General features: G+C 51.6%; 1 protein-coding gene across 11 annotated transcripts in view; it reads left to right on the top strand.

The window, feature by feature from the left end:
- The window catches only part of ABCC10 (ATP-binding cassette, sub-family C (CFTR/MRP), member 10), a 24,641-nt gene extending 7,231 nt beyond the window's left edge, over window positions 1–17,410 (top strand). For 7 of the 11 annotated variants that reach the window (XM_010581202.1, XM_010581200.1, XM_010581199.1 and 4 more), the window contains 21 exons: window positions 1,020–1,216; window positions 2,180–3,548; window positions 4,822–5,049; window positions 5,260–5,416; window positions 6,126–6,265; window positions 6,749–6,828; window positions 6,977–7,148; window positions 8,154–8,252; window positions 8,472–8,661; window positions 9,047–9,124; window positions 9,519–9,710; window positions 10,142–10,277; window positions 10,678–10,873; window positions 11,660–12,003; window positions 12,163–12,332; window positions 12,641–12,801; window positions 13,226–13,479; window positions 13,811–13,956; window positions 14,438–14,535; window positions 14,735–14,847; window positions 16,902–17,410. In XM_010581202.1, coding sequence (XP_010579504.1) covers window positions 1,056–1,216; window positions 2,180–3,548; window positions 4,822–5,049; window positions 5,260–5,416; window positions 6,126–6,265; window positions 6,749–6,828; window positions 6,977–7,148; window positions 8,154–8,252; window positions 8,472–8,661; window positions 9,047–9,124; window positions 9,519–9,710; window positions 10,142–10,277; window positions 10,678–10,873; window positions 11,660–12,003; window positions 12,163–12,332; window positions 12,641–12,801; window positions 13,226–13,479; window positions 13,811–13,956; window positions 14,438–14,535; window positions 14,735–14,847; window positions 16,902–17,037 — 4,620 coding nt within the window. In that variant the 5' untranslated portion in view covers window positions 1,020–1,055 and the 3' untranslated portion in view covers window positions 17,038–17,410. Of the gene's footprint in view, window positions 1–334; window positions 501–1,019; window positions 1,217–2,179; window positions 3,549–4,821; window positions 5,050–5,259; window positions 5,417–6,125; window positions 6,266–6,748; window positions 6,829–6,976; window positions 7,149–8,153; window positions 8,253–8,471; window positions 8,662–9,046; window positions 9,125–9,518; window positions 9,711–10,141; window positions 10,278–10,677; window positions 10,874–11,659; window positions 12,004–12,162; window positions 12,333–12,640; window positions 12,802–13,225; window positions 13,480–13,810; window positions 13,957–14,437; window positions 14,536–14,734; window positions 14,848–16,144; window positions 16,218–16,901 lie in introns of those variants that run through there. The other 4 variants (XM_010581205.1, XM_010581206.1, XM_010581207.1 and 1 more) reach the window with 4 other exon arrangements.
- The last annotated feature ends 1,279 nt before the right edge of the window (window positions 17,411–18,689 follow it).

The following is an 18,689-nucleotide window of genomic DNA, read 5'->3' as shown; positions in this document are numbered from 1 at the left end:
GCTGCCAGGCCGCGCCCGCCCCGCCCCGCCAGGTGCCAAGGCTGCAGCGCGTCCTCCCGCCCCCCAGGGGGCGCACGGGGCGGCCCTGCGCCCTCTCCTTCCTCCTGCGGTGAGGGCGGAGGCGGGGGCCGGGGGTCGAAGTTGGGCGTGCGGCGGGAGCGTGGGGAGGGGGTGGCGGCGCCGGTGCCCGTCGCCCCGCTGGGAGCGGCCGAGGGGGGGGGCCCGGAGGGTCCCGCCCGCTGCAGGCCACGTGCCGCCCTCTCCGCCTGCCCCTTGACCCAGCGAGGCGGTCGCCAGGTTGGGCCTTCGCCAGGGCTGTAGCGGCGCGGGCCGGGAGGGCCGCCGTGAGAGGGCCCCGTCCCCTGGCTCTGGTGCTGCAGTGCCCCGCTCCTGCGTGCCGGGCCTGTGGGTCTCAGCCGGTCCCAGGCTGGAGATGGGACGAGCTGTAAAGCCGGCAAGGACAGAGTCCTGCTGGTTCCCCTGTCCTGTGTAGCTTGCAGGTACCGCCTGCTTTTCTGGATGGACACCCATGTCCTCCTCCCCTGCGATCTGATGGATGCTAGCTGTTACATGCTGTCTTAAGCAGGACCGTGTAATTCCCCCCATTGTGGGAATTGTTTTGAAGATGGAAATAAAATCGATACATTATTGTTTAAGCAGCTCAAAATATTTTTCAAAGTGATCAGTAGAAAGGCAAAGGCTTCCTGATGTTAGTTTCAAAGGATGAACTGGCCGTGGGAAAAAATCAGCCTGGAAATAAGCAGAAAGCTTCAAATTCCCAGAGCATTGAGGTCCCAGAATGACCTAAGGGGACAAACAACATAATTTATTCTGAGCTGGAGCTTGATCATTTTGTAAAGTAGATGATACGATAGCAAGTGCACAATAGCAGGGCCTGGGCTGTGTGACCCAGGAAGCTGCTTCTAGCCCTATGTTCATTTCTTATCGCAGTCTGCCTGCGCCTGGGGCTGTACTTTTTTCATTTTGTACCTCATGCTATTTTTTCTTTTCTGCCCTAGGAACTCCTGTATCTCACATTGAATTCCCAACAAAGGATGGAGAACATCCTGGCTGGTTTGTGTGGGACCAGCCCAGAAGATCCACTCCCTGTGTGGGTTCATGGCAGCATTGGCCATTGCTTTAATCAGCTGACATTAAATGTGATTCCTCATGTGATCCTTGCAGTGGTCAGTGCCTGCTTCCTTGGCACTCCAAGGTATGACAACTAACTTGTCTAGCTCTTGATTATTATGCAGGACTGGAAGTGGGGTGGAAAGGCTGGAAATTAGATCTCCCTATAATGTGCTGAATATGTAATTAGAGAAGGACACAATATTATAATGCTGTTATATTTGTCAGCATCTGTCCTAATTCAGAGTATGGTGTACAGCTCTGGTCCCTCCGTTGCAGAAAGAAATCCAGAAAGAATAGAGAAAGTAGTGAGCATAAAATCACAGCAAATAATTCAAAAGAATTTCAGTGAGTGGGGACTGGGGAAACTGGGAGTCTTCTGGGAGGTGGCATGGAAGATGGCTATGAGATAATAAGGGGTTCAGAGAAACCAAAAATTGTTTTTCTGTTTGTCCTCTTCTGAAATTCCTAAACATGGCAACATTCACTGATCTTGAAAGGCCACAAACGATAATGAATCAAGTGATACTGAAATATTTTGTTGGGCAATAGATTATGGACTTTACATACGCAGCATCACTGAAACCAACAATGATAAAAATAATGTTTCTAGACAAAGTATCACAAAGACAAGAGAAATTAAGGATCAGAGATGTAACACAGAGAATTCGATCATCCAGAATTTGTGTTAAAGAGGTTAAATATACTTTTTTTTGTTAATCCTCAAGGACTGGAGTCTGATTTGACCACAAAAAATCACAGTTTGCAAACAAATATCTGTACAGAAATGCTGTTCTGTGGTAGCATCTGAATCTCTGGTATTGAACAGATACTGGGCTGTATTGATCAGATACTGGGCTATATTGACCTGATGTAGTTTAGCAGTCCCTACAGTCTGAAAAAGTTACAAATCAAGAGAGGTGAATCCTGGAGGTTAAGTAAGAGTGAACGGATAAAAGGGGGAAGAGGAGAGAAAGCAAGGAGAGTACTGACTGAGAGGTGATGGAATTTCAACTGTAAATTTTTTCTCTGCTCTTTCCTCCTCTAGATCTGGCTCCAGGGTGCCTTGGAAGCCAGGCTGGGGGTGCAGAATTGCTGCCTCCTCCGTACTTGCTGGCCTATTCCTTGCTGATACCATCCTAGGCACCGTCTCTCAGCAGGAGCTTGGCCCTGTGTACCTGGAAGTGCTGGCCAATGGCACTGCCACCCTGACATGGCTCACGCATGGCCTCGCTCTTCTCATGCTCTGCAGGTCCATTCACGGCTCTACCAGGGGCCCTGTGGCCCTGGCTCTCCTCACTCTCCTACCCCTACCTTCCTTCATCATCACGCTGGTGTGGTACTACCAAAGCGGGACTGTTTGGTCCCCTCCCCACCCTGCTGCCTCCTCCAGGTTCGCCATTCTCTGTCTGCAGCTGGCCTCTCTGCTTGTGTATGTGATCAGCTACCTCTTTCCCACCGCTGGCAGGCAAGACTTCCTCTCCATCAATCGCTCCTGCCAACAAGACCAGCTCATCTCAGAGCCAGGGATCCCAGTGCCTGATCAGCAGAGAGTAGCAGAAGATGGTGAGAGCTGGCTCTCACGCTTCTTTTATCTTTGGATGAACCCTCTTATGAAATGTGGCTATCAGTGGAAGCTGAACCAGCCACAGGATGTCTATGTGCTTCCTCGCCAGCTCCAGGCTGCCAGGGTGTGTGATCACTTCTACTCTTGCTGGCAGAAGGCAGCAGCTCCGCACCAAGTACAGGAGGAGACAGCGTCTCTTACTAGCCCAATCATTGCTGGAGGCGATGGGAGTAGCGATGCCCTGGACAGCTCTCACCGTGCCCAGGAGGCCGTGCAACTCTTCTCAGTCCTTCATGCGGCCTTTGGGCTTCGTTTCTACTCCCTTGGACTTCTCAAGCTGGCCAGCAATCTGCTGGGTTTCTCGGGTCCTCTCCTTCTGAACCTGCTGGTGAACTTCATGGAGTCACGGCAGGAGCCTCTGAGCCATGGGGTTCTCTATGCCCTTGGGCTCTTTGCTGGCTCCTTCCTGGGTGCACTCTTGCGGAACCAGTTCAGCTACGAGGTAAACAAGGTGACGCTGATGGTGCGGGCTGCCATTGTCTCTGCCATCTACCGCAAGGCTCTGTGTGTTGGCAGCACCAGCCTTACCCGCTTCACTGTGGGGGAAATTGTCAACTTCATGAGCACAGACACCGGTAGGTTGGTCAACTTCTGCCTCAGCTTCCATGAGGTGTGGAGCCTGCCTTTCCAGTTTGCCATTACCCTCTACCTCCTCTACCAGCAAGTGGGGGTAGCTTTTCTGGGAGGCTTGGCTCTGGCACTGCTGCTTGTGCCCATCAACAAGGTCATAGCTAACCGCATCATGATGAACAACAAGGAGATGCTGAAACACAAAGACACACGGGTCAAGGTGAGGGACAGCTGGTGGCTCTCTGAGTTTGTTGATATTTTTTCTTCCCAGTTGTATCTAGAACGTTGGCTTTTTGGCCACTTGTCATGATCCAAAGCAGATTAATTGAATCACAGCTGTTGGGAAAAATGCTAGAGGAGGCGCACACACACACACACACACACACACTTGGTTCAGAAGTGTTTCAGGGTGATGCAGTTTCACCACCCACAAGACAGTGAACCTCTAATGCTTGTCTTGCCCCCTGGGTTAATTCAGGTTCCCTTCCAGATTTCTTTTCTGTGTGTAGTAGTTAAGGTAGGACTCCTGGTTGCTTCCTCTAGAGATGCTTCCGTCCTATTGCTCCAGTAATGCTATTGATGGTGAGGTGGCTTGCAGTCTGGACAAAGGCAATGATCACAGATGTAGTGGTTTTACATAGCTCCAAGCTTGGCACCCTCAGTCATCTTTTCCACTGCTTTTTGCATATTTGCAGTGCCATCTCTATCCTTGACGCATGTCAAACATGTGATTCCCGCCTTTCAGCCTTGTATCTCTAATGTGAGGAGACAGCACTTCACTTTCCATTTCCATTCCATGGAAGCATGAAACATAAGTCAACTCCATGTCAGAACTGTTGGGAGCTTTAAAAATATTTATTTTCCCAACAGAAGGTGCATTTAGTTATATGGGGTATGCTGGACTTTCTCCAATTATTGTAAGACTAGTTTGCTGAGTGAACTCTCTCTTGTTAGTTTTCTTTCATGTTGCGTACAGACACATCTCAGCTTGCTCTGCACATGCTGACCTGAGAACAGGAATGAGAGGACAGCATGCTGCAGGGACAGCTGAGCTGCTGGATGTGAGCCAGTCAGGCTCTGGACACAGACTAGCTGTGTCATGACAACAGTGGGCCTAAGAGTCGGCTGTTACTACCTCAAGGCGCTGTCAGGCCAAAGTAGGTAAATGGCACTGAGGCTGGAGCTAGTAATTCCACACATCCCGTCACCTGTGTTACACATCCTTCAATTGGGAAGTAGTGTAATATTTTGCCTTTTCCTGAGCTGTACACAGCACAGGTGGCTGAGGAAGCTGGTGGAATGAGTGAGAACAAAGTTCCCAGTAGCTGCCACTTGATTTTATGTCTTTGTTAGCAATAAATGGTTCCTGGTCTCTCTAGCCTGGCCCTTAGCAGGAGGCAACTGCAAACCTGGCCACAGCCAAGGTGCCTAGCTGGCATTTGGTGCATTAGGCAGGCACTGGTTGCTCTACGTGCTTTTCCTCTTTCCTGCAGCTTATGACAGAGTTCCTGTGTGGCGTTCGTGTGATCAAGTTTTATGCCTGGGAGAAGCACTTCAGCACTAGAATAAATGCCTGCCGGGCTAAAGAGCTGCAGAAGTTACGAGCCATCAAGTACTTGGATGCTGTGTGCGTATATCTGTGGGCAGCACTGCCTGTTGTTGTCTCCATTGCCATCTTCATCACTTATGTCCTGTTGGGTCACCAGCTCACTGCCACAAAGGTGAGTAGGTAGTAGGGAAAGCTCCAACCTTGTCTCGTGGAGAGGACAGTCTACAGTGGGGCTGCAGTCCTGAGACATCTTCTCTGGGAAATAAACCCAGCCTGTGTCTCCCCACAGCTCTCCAGGCTCTCACTGGTGAAGCTGTTTGGATGATACAGGATGTAAGGGAGGTACTGCCTCCAACTCATGGTTGTTTCCTTACCCATGCAGGTGTTCACAGCACTGGCCCTTGTCGGGATGCTTATTCTCCCTCTCAATAGCTTCCCATGGGTGTTGAATGGGACCTTGGAAGCCAAAGTTTCCCTGGATCGAATCCAGCGTTTCCTTGAACTCGCGGACCAGGACATGGAAGCTTATTATGCCCTAGGTAATAGCGAAGGACACTGCTGGGCTTGGGACTGTGGGCAGGGGGCATTTGGAGCAGAGAGCTGAAGTGTGAGGCCCAGGGGCAGTACTGGAGGGCAGCTGGCTGTCACCCCATGATTCAAGACATTCGGTTGTCAGAGGCAGAATGAAGGCACTCCATTTCTGTGGAAAATGGAAGACAAGGCTAGAACACTCCTCTTTACCAACCCTAGGCCATTGCTTGTCCCTGCAGGGCCCTGCTGTTAGCGTCCCTTTAGAACATGCTGCTCCCTCGTCTGTCCAAAGCTTCTCTGACACTGAAGCCATCAACAGCCTTGGCTTTGCCTGGCAGAAAGGCTTGAATGGATGCCCCTCTCCTGAGCCATCTTAGCTCCCTTTCTCTCCTTCCTTGCTTTTTGCCAGCTCCCTGCCATTCTTTTACCTTCACAATAATAAAACCAGGTTATCCTTAATGTCTCCCTGACAGCCAGCAGGTCACCCTGTGTGTCTGATGGGAGCTGGAGACAGGAGGGTTGGAGGGAGTTGTAAGTTCAAGGACAAGTCAGTAGGCAAGCGTCTCATTCTGTGGTTGGGTCAAGGTCATCATGGCAGTGCCCTGTCCATGGTCTCATGCATTTGGGAACAAAGCTGATAATATTTGTGATGCTGGGTGCCTTTCATTTTCTGGCCTTCTCATAGTAGTGCAATGCTGTGCTGCTTTTCTCTTGCAGATAGCCCTTCAGGTACTGCTACTGCCATGGAGATGCGATGTGCAGCCTTCTCATGGACACCAGTTGAGGAGGAAAGCACCAGGCAGCCCTCTTCCATAGGCACTCTGCAACTGCACATTGAGAACCTGTCAGTGAGAAAGGTGAGCAAGGATGCAGGAGGTAACAGAGAAGAATAGCACTAGAGAAGCCAAATAATGGAGCAGGGGTGGCATGTTTTCATATTTTCCTGGTCTTATGAGCTGTGCATCAAAATCTTCTCTTGGTCAAGAGGCACAGGACACATATCACGTCTCTCAGAGCTGAAGGGTGCTGGAGGAGATCCCAGCATGGCTTACAGACAAGAGATGAACCAGTTCCCTCTGCTTTCTACCACTGCTGCAGGAGAGAACTGGGCAGGGAACACAGCTGAGCTGCAGAATTAACACTCCTTGCAGATTTGTGTCCTGCCATATCAAGAGTCCAGTCTACCCAACAACTATACCTAGCTCTGCTGCTGAACCTGTGAGATAGCCCCAGTTTAAGACAGCAGTCAGCTTTCTTACAGGCTACGTGTGGCTCAAGAAATCTGGACAAGCCACCCTGTATTAGCGCATCAGGTTGCTCCTTTTCATTTCCCTTTGCAGGGGATGCTCCTGGGGGTTGTTGGGAAGGTCGGCTCTGGCAAAAGCTCTCTGCTTGCAGCCATCACTGGAGAGCTCATTAAGTAAGTAGCCTAAAGACTTCTTCCTACCTGGTCCCTCCATGCCACAGCAGGCAGGGACTATCCAGCGCTATCCCTGTTTGTAGGCCATTTTGATCTGCCAACAGCTGTCCTTCGTTGCCCTTTCCACCTACTTCTGGTGTGCTTGCAGACAAGGTGGACAAGTGTATGTTTGTGACCTGGAGCAAGGATTTGGTCTGGCTACACAGGAGCCTTGGATACAGTTTACCACTGTCCGTGAGAACATTCTTTTTGGGCGGGCATATGATGCCAGGCTGTACGAGGAGGTGGTGGAGGCCTGTGCCCTCTCCGAGGACCTGAATGTGAGTGCCTAAACTGTAAACCCACCTGGGCCTTCTTGGCCAGCTTTTGCATCCAGCCTGAGCCCCACTGGGAGCAGTTCTTATTCTTTCAGGCTATAGACTGCTTTTCCAATGTCCCAATCACATAGCGTTACTCTGATTACCGATACCAGACCATACCTTGCCCCACAGTTCTTTAAGGTGTGAAGTCACGCTGGTAGCATTTTGGATGGTTTCTTCCGCTGCTGAGCCAAAAGCTCTTGATCCTGGGGAAAGGAGATGTTCTTGCAGAGCTGATGACTGCTGGGTTTTTCAGGCAGAACCTGTTAGCAGCTGCTGCTTTTTTGGATCAGAAGGAACTTCCGTGGGATCTGGAAGGGCTGAGTCTGTGGTCCTCCTGTGTCAGTAATACACGTATTCTAGGTTTGAGGCTTATGGCTGTATTAGCCAGTAAACCTGCCTGTTATATATGGTAGGAAGCTAGCCTTCTCCTCCCGGTTTATAACCTGATTCCTGATTTTCTGAAGTGCCAAGCACTAGGAGCTCCTGTTTGCTTTGGCAGGAGCTATGAATAGTCTGTAAAGGCAAGATATTTATTTGAGAAGTAGTAGACTATGCCTATGCTCCAAATGAAGAGGAAACTGTTTCCAGCTACTGAAACTCTTGTAGTTTTTACTGCTAAACTGTTTGGATGGGCCCTAGCATGATTTTGGTGCAGGCACAGCTCTCTCTGTCCCAGAAAATTCCCAGGCACAATTTCAGAGTTATCTCAGACCAGAAGTTACTCTCAATGGGTAGTTCAGATGTGGCCACACTATTCTGGAGTGTAAGAGAGTTTAGTTGCATAAATCCCAAGCTTGCCAGTTGTCTGCAGAACCAGTGTGTTGACTGTTGCATTGTTTAATTTTTTGTAAGGTGTCACCCTAAGGAATTACTGCCAGAGACAGGAGAGGGACCCCAGTGTTCTGGTTTTGAGTTCCCAGTAGTTTCCTGTCCATTCTAAATGGATTTTCTTGAATGTTTCAGATTTTACCAGCAGGTGACCAGACAGAGGTGGGTGAAAATGGTGTGACACTCAGTGGGGGACAGAAGGCTCGAATAGCCCTTGCCAGAGCCATTTACCAGGTAAATAGCAAAGGAGTCATGCTGTGGCAGATTGTGCCCAGTGACAAGTTAGATGTAAAGAAGCTGGAAGCACCCAACTGTACAATGTGCTCTGGCAGCAGGTCTTAAACCCCATTGTGCTGGCAGTGTGCCATACAGAGGTACTTGCACTTTTCTCTACAGCACTGCCTGCTCCAGCAGGGCCAGCAGCTGTATCCTTGTCTTTTGTCTCCCTCTCAGGAGAAAGAGCTTTACCTCCTTGATGATCCCCTGGCTGCTGTTGATGCAGACGTAGCAAACCATCTTATGCAGAAATGCATTCTCGGAGTTCTCAAACACAAGACCAGGATCCTTTGCACCCACAGGACGGAGTTTTTGGAGAAGGCCGATGCCTTGTTGTTGATAGACAATGGCAGAATAGCTAAGACAGGTACACTGCCTGTCTTCTCAGGCATTCATTTGTGCCTGTGTGCTAGCCTCAGAATGGCTTGAGAAAAGACGGACATAAGGGAGTAGGATTAACTAGTGGGGAACCCAATGATAAAGATTTGGAGGACACTGCATGTGGGCAAGGATGGGGTGGAAGGGAATGTGCAGATGCACAGATAGAACAGGACGGCCCTAGAGGTGGGGAGCTGATAAGGCAGAAGGCCATAGCAGGTTGTATGGAGCAGGGCCTTCAAGGGTGCAGGTGGTGTGAGAGAAGATAGGGAATGTTATGAGAGAACAAAACTGGGCCATTTCATAGCAAGAGGCAGTGAGTAGCTGGCGTCTGTTCCTTGCAGACTCTAAAGAATTTGCATGTCTCTTCGCAGGTACACCAGCTGATATCCTGCCACTCGTGGAAGCCTTCCCCAAGTTCAAGGATATGGACAAGAGGCAGAAGGATAGAGGTCTATACCTGGCGAGCTTAAGGGTGGCTGGGGCAACACAGCTCAGCTGACCACCCAGACAGAACCTGTACCTGATGGCTGCTGACCTTAGAGCAGAGCTCCCACCACCTTGCTCTGCTGTGGCAGTGCTGATCTGTGGGTAGTGTGTGCATAGAGGGAGAGGATGCCCACATATCATTGGGTATTGGTCTGGAGCAGTATTTGAATCTGTTGTTCTACTTAGGGTTCAGTTTTGGATGAAGGTCTGCCAGGATTGGTGCACCTGTCTTGAAAGAGGAGACAGGAGGGAAGAAAAGTCTTCCTCATAGCCTAGACTTGCTCTCTTCACTGCAAGAAGCAGCTGCAGGAGGAACTTACATCACACTAACCTTTGCTTTCGTCTCCATTCCCACAGCCCCTGATGAACAGGTCCAAGAAGAGGCCATAGAGACAGAGGCAGAAGAATCAACCCAAAACTATCACCTCAACCACAAGGAGGAAGAGAAGAAAGAAGGGGCTGTGGCTTTTCAGGTGTACAAGGCATATTGGCTGGCAGTGGGCAGCTGCTTGGCATTATCCATCCTCTTTTCGCTGCTCCTGATGCAAGGTGAGACATTGGCCCAGCAGCACATCTCTCATTAGACATTCCTCTCCTCTCATTCCTGGGCTGTGTGGAGTCCAGGGAAGAAAAGAGGCCAGGGGTTTAATCACTCTCCCTGCAGCAGGAAGACCCCTTTTCTCTTCCCCAAACTACAGTAGCGTGGCTAGGAGGGGTCATATGTGGGAACAGGATCTTATGTCTCACTGCTGCAGTTGCACGTCTGCTGCTCTAGCAGTGCCCTGTTGCTGCTGCAGCTCAAGGCTGTTCCCTTGCTTCTGCTCTACTACTAACAGTGGAGAATGAAGGCAGGGGAAGACTAGACTGGGCAGTGAGACAATAACAGAAGCTGTCCAGCAGCTTCCCCTCCAGCTTTTCTGCTTCATATTTGCTGTTTCGAAGGTTGAATCCCTCTTTATGCAGTCTGTCTTTCTCTGTAGCATCCAGAAATATCTCAGATTGGTGGCTGTCACACTGGATCTCCAGCATATCCCAGACAGCAAATACCTCTGTGATGGTCTGCTCAGCTTCCCTGCCTTCCCGAAAGCTGCTTCTCTTCTCCATTGTTGGGCTTGTGTAAGTGAATCTGGTCAGGAGACACCAAAGGAAGCTGGAAACACACTCCCATTTTGCCCTTAAGTGCGTTTCCTGTGAAGATGCTTGTTGAGAGCAGGGATAAACTGACCACCCCACTGCAGGGGATCTGTGTGGCTGCTTTGACAAAGAAAGAGAATCAAAATCTCTGACGTGATGAGGTGCTCAAAGGGCTTCTGCCTGGGGCTGATGGAAGACCCTTAGCTGCATAGTAATCAGAGTGTTTGTCCCACCATGCCAAAGGAGTGGTCTCTCACAGGAGTATCAGGTTGAAGTATCCTGGTTTCCCCTCGAGTGTGCTCCTGGGTTCTCATGCCTTGTCTGTGAAATTACTGTCAGGGGACCTTGGCAGATTCATAATCTTTCTCCTTCTGTGTTCCAGCTCCCCCATTCAAGCTCTGGACACCACCCCAGTCCCTTCCAATGGCTCCCTGGATGTGAATTTCTACCTGATAGTTTATGGGAGCATTGCAGGGGCCAACTCCCTCTTCACCATTCTTCGGGCCTTCCTCTTTGCTTATGGCACTATCCATGCTGCCACTGTCATTCACAACCGGCTGCTCCAGAGGGCTCTAAAGGTAATGGTCAGAAAGTCCAAGGCAGGCTGAGGCTCCTGCAAGTCACTCTGCCCTGATGTTCTTCTCATAGTTGGGAGTAAGGGTTTGGGACATGGATTGGGGTTTCTGCTGGTATTAGCTGATGAGCTACCTGTCGGACTATATCCTAAAAGGGCTGCACCACAGCCAGCACAAGGGGCCAGTGAGCTGGGGTTCACAATGTGTCCTGTAAGGCTTGTTCCATTCCATGGAGGGGTGTTTTAAGGCTGCCACCTGCATCTGTTCACTCATTAGACTTATATAGCCAAGATGCGGGCCAGTTGGATCAAAGTAGCTTTTGCAGGATCGTGAGCTCAGGTTCAGATGAGACTGGAAGGAGTCATTAAGCAAGATGTAGGGATGATGCTGGTATCTGCCAGTTAACTTTCTTTAGGATTTGGGCTTCCCTGGATCCTTGGGCTAGAGTTAGAATTAGAGGATTGGAAGATAGGATTAGAGGATTGTCTCACTGGCTACTGGTGGGCCAGTATGGGATCTGAGTGACTGCTATCTTGGTAGCTGTCTGCCATTCACCACAGAAGGGCTCCTTCCTTTTACCATGCGAACAGCATGAGTTGTTTGGCTGCGAGTGGATGCTGGCTTTGGAGTCTGAGATTTCTTCTCCAGCTGAGGAAAGGAAGGGGGCTCCAGTGGCCACCCCTCTGTGGCCTTATCTGCTTCCCTTGGTGCTGCTCTCCTGGGTGCTGTTCTGTGGCTGGATCTCACTGCAGCTGACTGCCTCTTACTTTCTGGTTCCCTTGTTGCCAGGCCACGGTCACCTTCTTTGACACCACACCAACAGGCCGGATCCTGAACCGCTTCTCCTCAGACCTGTACTGCGTGGATGACAGCCTGCCATTTATCCTTAACATCTTCCTGGCCAACATGTATGGGCTCTTGGGCATGCTGGTGATAATCACCTATGGCCTCCCTTGGATTGGTCTGGTCTTACTCCCTCTAGCTGCCCTCTACTTCTCCATCCAGCGCTATTACCGGCGCACATCCCGGGAACTCAAGCGCCTTTACAGTGTCACCCTGTCTCCCATTTACACTCACTTCTCAGAGACCCTCTCGGGCCTGAGCAGCATCAGAGCCATGCGGGCAACACAGAGGTGAGTGGAAAGAAAGGGCGCCCAGAGAACCAGAGCTTTGGCTTTATTCACCAGGTCCTTCCTGATGTGGGGCTGGTTATAGGGTGGCAGGAATGCCTCTAGTCTGCGGCAGCAGGAATGGAGGTTGAGTGGTGCGAACCTCTGTTGTGTGCCTGCCAGGTTTGAGTTGGAGAATCAGATGCATCTGGAGCAGAACCAGCGCTGCCTCTTTGCCAGCAACACAGCGATGCAGTGGCTGGACATCCGCTTGCAGATGATTGGGGTCGCTGTTGTTACCACTATTGCAGGAATTGCCATCATCCAGCACCAGAAGCAACTGGGAAATCCAGGTAGGCTGCCAGGGATTCTTCTATGCCCACTGCTAGGCTGTGGCCCATGGGTTCCTCCTCTCCTAGCCCAGAGCTGCACATCTTCCTACACTAGGGTAAGATCCAGAGCTCCTGCTCCCTGCCCCTCTGCAGGTCACCTACAGTGTACTGCTTCAGCTCCTGTCCCTCCCTCCTCCTGTGTGTCCCCATCCTCGAGTGGGATCCCAGGCTCCAGAATGCTGACTTCTGCCTTGTTTCTTTGTCCTGCCACCAAGATCCCAGCTCCTTCCCCGCCAGTAACATTCTTGCTTATGCTTTTTTCCTCACAGGACTTGTGGGCCTTGCACTCTCATATGCCCTGTCTGTCACAAATCTGCTCTCAGGCCTCATTTCCAGCTTCACTCTGACAGAGACCATGATGGTGAGTGTGGAGCGGACAGAAGAATACACCACAGACATCCCCACAGAGCCCCATGATAAAGTGGTCCAGGTAAAAGCTCAAATATGTTCTCAGTGACTGGCCCATCTTCTGGCTCTGTGCCCTGCACTTGCCTCCTGGGGAAATCACAGAGTTCCAGTGAATGGGTGGAGGGCCCTCACCCACGGAAACTACCTTGATCACTCATCCTTTACCAGTACATCCCCTGGGGGGGAGGGGTGAATCTCTGGCAGAAGTTGGTGAAGGCTGGCATGATGGGAAGGGGTAGGAGACCAGAACGTGTGCTAGATCTCAGCTGTGAGGGAAAAACAAGGCTAGGAAGGGGGCTGGAATTGAAGCTGGGCTGTGCGTTGAGTCTGCTCAGAAGCCAACCTACCATCCAAAGGGATGGATGGGGCTTGGCCTGTGGGGACGTGAGGCTGAAGATGACAGTGGGTCACAGTCATACCCTGTCTCACCTGGGTATCCCTCTTAGGTTGCCGCTGACTGGCCAAGCCAGGGGCTTGTGGAGTTCCAGCAAGTAGTCCTGGCCTACCGAACAGACTTGCCTAATGCACTTGATGGTGTGAGCTTCACCATTTACCCCGGAGAAAAGGTGGGGATTGTGGGTCGCACAGGATCTGGAAAATCCACCCTTTTCTTGGCCCTTTTCCGTATGCTGGAGCTGAAATCAGGCCGGATTCTGCTGGATGGTGTTGACAGCCAGCTGGTGGGCTTGGAAGAGCTGAGGTATGGAAGGCTGAGCAGAGTGGAGGGTACCTGGCGGGGCCTGGAGGCTGAGAGTTGTCAGTGGTTGGATGCCAGATGGAAGAGTGAGGAGCAAAGGACTTACTGTCATGGCACCCTCTTGTCAGATTGTGGCAGCTTCTTATGAGTTGCTCTGTTGTTTCTGAACAGCTGTGCTAAGGAAACAGGCTAAATATGTGACCCATGTCTCTGTGCCTCTAAGATATGCAGCAAGCCAAGACACCCCACCCCAGAAAAAAAAAACCCAAACAAACAGGCCTTTGCTTTTCTGCTGAACCCACCCCATGAGCCCTCAGCTCTCATTTGCTTGCAGATCTAGGCTGGCCATCATCCCCCAAGATCCATTTTTGTTCAGTGGCTCAATCCGAGAGAACCTGGACCCCCAGGGAAAACGGACAGATGCTGAGCTCCACGAGGTGCTAGAGCAGTGCCACCTGTGGGATGCTGTTACTCAGATGGGTGAGTCTGAAACCAGCGAGAAGCAGCTGGTGAGCCCTGGTGCTGGAAGAGGGGAAAAGGCCTCAGCTCAGTTAGGGAGCTGAGGAAAAGCGGCCAGGTGGATGCAGTAGGGAATTGGTTAGGTGAGGGCACACTAGGACCAGGGTGGGAACTGGTCAGTGGGACCCAGTGGTATTCCCTGAGATTTAGTGGCAAGGGACTGGCAGGTGATGGGTTGGGTGGCAGGATCTTGCTGATGAGACCAGGCCCCAGTGGATGTTAGAGCAGAGCCTGGAGGATAAGCTAGCCCCTAGTTCTAGGGGAGTGTGGCATCTCCATGCCGGATCTTATTTGTGTCCAAGTGTAAAGGCTCTGGTTCCCAAGGCCTGGGCCCAACCAGGATTGGGATTTTGAGTGCTACTGGGAAAACCCCAGACTGGGGGAGCCATTTAGGGCCCTGTGCTGAGCCTGGTGGGGTGACTGCTGAGCTTGACCCCTGCAGGTGGATTGGACAGCGAGCTGGGAGAAAGGGGAAAGAGTCTGTCCCTGGGACAGAGGCAGCTGGTGTGTCTGGCAAGAGCCCTCCTGACACAAGCCAAGGTGAGTGCCCTGCCTCCATCGGAGCGAGGGGGAGGGTGAGCTGCTGATGGCTGTATGGGGACAGCAGAGCGGAGCGCTCCAGAGTTGGGGGTGTGACAGGAACAGATGTCCTGTGCTACCTTCTCAGGCTGTCTCTGGGCAGGGATTGGGGTCTCCCCTGTGGCGCATGGGAGCTCCTTTCACTCTCTGTCCCTGGCAGGTGCTGTGCATCGATGAGGCCACAGCCAGTGTGGATCAGAAGACAGACCAGCTGCTGCAGCAGACCATCCGCCAGCGCTTTGCTGACAAAACTGTTTTGACGATTGCTCACAGGTATGGAGGAAGCAGCACTCTGCACCTAAATTAATCCTACCACTCCCAGGGAGTTGTGGCTGCACCTGCCATGCCCGGGCCTTGAGCTGAGCAGGCAGATCTCCATGATGAGGCTTTTCAAGTGCAAAAGGCTGGACCTTGCCTATTCGTCTTTTCTGCTTTATTAGCCCCTGTGTGCTGGGAAAAACTGGATGTGAAAACGTTGTACCCAGAAATTGGGGGACAGCAAAGGCCAAACGCCGCATCATATGGCAGATGGCTTTTCCTGGGCACTGCCTACTGGGACCAGGGGAGTGAATTGGACCTTGTGGTTCTGCCAAATTAGGGCAAGGGGCAATGGTAAGCTATCCTACAGAAACGAGCAGTGTGGAGACCCGGGAGGAGCAAGTGCCTCTGGCTCAGTAGAGGGCACTGCAGGGCAGGCGGCACCAAGGACTTCGGGCAGCTCCTGGCCAGGGGAGGCAGAACGCTGGGTAGTTGTTTCCCAAAACCCTGTGTTCTGGTCCCAGCCTGCACCCGGTGCAGGCAAGGTAGACACTGCCCGCGTAGGACAGGGCAACAGTGCTTGCCCCACAGCTGAGAGATTTAGTGTAAGAGTAGGGGCAGTAGATGGTTGCAGACAGAGGGAGGAGGGCAAAACATGAATACCGTGGATACTGAGAAGGGATGGGTCCGCATTAGGCGGTGCTCTTACTCTTGCCAAGTAGAGGAGAATTTGGAGGAGGGTTATGCAGTTGTATGGAGGGCGTTTTCAAAGCACAAAGGTTACCACAAAAATAAAAATCAAATGAGCAGGTAGCAGGGGCTGATGTCCTGCTGCACAGAAGTAGGAGTGATAGATGACAGGCAGGGTGGGCTGGGCCTGGCAAGTGAATCGAGTGGATCTTGTTAAATACATCAGATAGGAGGAAGGCAGGAGGTGTGTGAAGGGAACATGGTTCCTACACTAGGGATATTATACATAAATAGAGTAGAAAGGTAAGGGCACCGTGGGCTGAGGTGTATGTTTGGGTTGGGTGGGGAGAGGCCACCTCTGATGGAAGAGTATTTGGAGAGGAGAACCCACAGAGGAAGGAGTGGCAGAAGGCTAGGCAGCAAGACTGGGTTGAAGATGGCCCCAGCCCCAATTCCACTGGGATGAAGGGAGGTGGGGGAGAGCAGTAAGGAGGGAGAGGTGGTGATGGGCTTGTTTTGTACCCATGGTTCTCCCATGCCATTCAGCTGCAGGTGAACCGTTGATTGGATGGGTGAAATCTAGGATGGGAAGTGACTCAATACTTGTCCCTTGCCCCTCCAGGTCACTTCCAGTGCTGCAGCCTGGCACTCTTTGGGGGATGAATGTGTAACCAGAGTCCTGAACTCCATAATGCTTTTTACCTGCTCAAATTCTGTGCAGCATCTTCCTTGTGACTTGCAGCTTTGTCAGGCTGTAGTTTTGCACTGAACAGTGCACAACTGTACAAAGGCATTCCTGCTGCCCTGTCTTCCCTTCCCAGGGCCAGAGGTTGCTGCCCTGCTAGCAGTCTGGGCAGAACTGGGTGCATACGTGTGCTGCCCATGCTGTGGTTGGCAGTCTGGCAACTACAAATCCACTGGTGGTGGCAGCATAAGCAAAGGTGCCAGACTGCTGGGGAATGGCAGCTGATGCACAAGCCCATTTCTGCTGCTCTTAGGAGGTGGTAGGTGAGGAAATGTAGGGGCAAACAGAAGCAACTCAATAACTCCTCTGTAGGAATGGATACATCTTGTGCAACCCTAGAATCAGGCATGCCCTGAGCTCTCCCTCCACAGAGCTTCCCTCTGCGCTCCTGGTGCCCTGCCATGCCCAGCAACTGAGAGGCATCACTGTGCTCTCTTAAGAGGTGGTGCATTTCAGCAGTCTGCAGAGGCTCTCTGGAGAGCTGGACTGCAGTGTGTCCCTGCATGCACAGGGAGATTCTCCACAGATCGTGATGTTGGGCGTGTCTTGGGCCACCCCTTGACAGCAGGGGAAGCAGTATCCAGGGTTTCTCCTCAGATCCACCAACATGTGTCCTGGTGTTTGCTGTCCACAGACTGAACACCATCTTGGACTCAGATCGCGTGCTGGTGATGCAAGCTGGGAGAGTGGCAGAGCTGGATTCACCCACCCACCTAAGTCAGAAAGATGGCTCCTTGTTCCAGCGACTCCTGCACAGCAGGCAGCAGTGACCTTCCTCCTGGTCTGAGCCCAGGCAGCCCTCCTGGCTCTGTGCCTGGCTTTCCTCTCGCCTCAGCCACCAGCCCTGTCCCTGCAGGGCCAGGAGCTGCTGAGGTGAGGGAAGGGGTTATTCCTGCCTGCAGACAGCGATTGTGTGTCCTCAAGGATGGGAGGGCGCATGGCACTGTGGCCTTTCCTTTAGGAGGGAAGATGGGACCTGGTGATTAGGGCCATGCAAGCCTGGCTGGTGGAATACTGCTCCACTCCAAGGCTCCCCTTTGAGATTACAGAGGGATTTTCTGCTCACTGAAGAATCAGCGACTCCTAGTCTGAAACTTAGTCTCACATGAGCAATTTAAAATAAAGTGGAAACAACCTTGTGAAGCTCCATTATTTAGGTCCCTGTGTCCTTTTCACCCCAGACACAGACTTCCTTGTGAGATACAGGAGTGGTGCCCTCTCTGCACGGACAACCCTACCTGCTCCCAACTGCTTTCAGAGGACACTGACCTTTCCAAGCCCAGAAAGTTGCACCCAGGGACTTTGCTGCTCTTCCTCCAGTTCACAGTGGAGAAGGCCTTCCCCTGAAGAGCCAGAATCTGATTACATTAAAGGCCTCTAATGCTAGTTTATTTCAAGACCATTTTTCCAAGGGAAATTCCCTATCCCTCCTGCCCTGCTCCTAGCTGCCCAAATCCACAGCTGCTTTCAGTTTTAGGATCAGATTGCTCTTCCCATTGGCACCCTTGGACTCAGTCTTGGGTTTTCCCCTTCTCTCCAACACTCTAAGGCAATGTCTAGCAGGTACACACCTTTGCTACACTCTCCTGAGGCAGGTCCCGTTCCTTCCCCCTGAGGCTGCAGGAGCCATTTCCACTGCTGCAGCCAGAGCATGGGGCAGGACAACTCCTGTGCCACAATCTGGGTTTGCATTCTTGGGGGAAGTGATGGAGTAAAAGTAGAAACTCCAGAAAAGTAGCTGAGCAACCTGATCTAATTGGATCTGCTGAGAGCAGGAGGTTGGTGTCCAGATGTCCCTTGCAACCTAAATTATTTTATGATTCTCTGATGCGCTGTTTTTGGGCTTGTAGTTGTTTTATTTGATAAAGGTACATCATCCATTCATGTATTACAAAAATAATCTTTTTGATGAAGCCCCAGTCCCCTCTCTCAGGTCTCCTTCCTGGCTGAGTGCTCACTCCTATGCTCTCTTCACACCATCTTGAACCCAGCTCTGCAACCCTACAGGCCAGTAGTAGGGTTTGGGGTGAGGGGTTTTTTTACCCCACTGCTTAGCCCTCCATGCCCATGAGGAGGCACAGAAAACCCTGGCCCTGACAGAGAGATGCTGGTTGCTGCACACTGGACCAGCACAGGCAGGAGCAGACCTAGTACAAAGGCTAAGTGACCTGGCCACCTACTGCCTGTTAGCCATGCTTTAGCAATGGTGGAGAAGGCAGTATCATATCTGCTTCCTATGGTCATCCCAGGCTCAGTAGCCTGTCCTGCATCCACTGCGGGGAGCTTAGCCTTCGTTGTATCAAGAAACGCTACAATGTCTGATCTGAGGTTAGTGCCAGCTGCCTGCCTCCCAGTGACTGGGAAAGGAAAGGAGGATCTGGATCTTGTATTGCTGCTGAACCAGCCACAGCACATCTCCAGC

This window comes from Haliaeetus leucocephalus, unplaced genomic scaffold (assembly GCF_000737465.1).
Source record: "Haliaeetus leucocephalus isolate CR32 unplaced genomic scaffold, Haliaeetus_leucocephalus-4.0 Scaffold752, whole genome shotgun sequence".
Classification (NCBI taxonomy): Eukaryota; Metazoa; Chordata; class Aves; order Accipitriformes; family Accipitridae; genus Haliaeetus; species Haliaeetus leucocephalus.
This window is presented reverse-complemented; position numbering and strand designations above follow the sequence as displayed.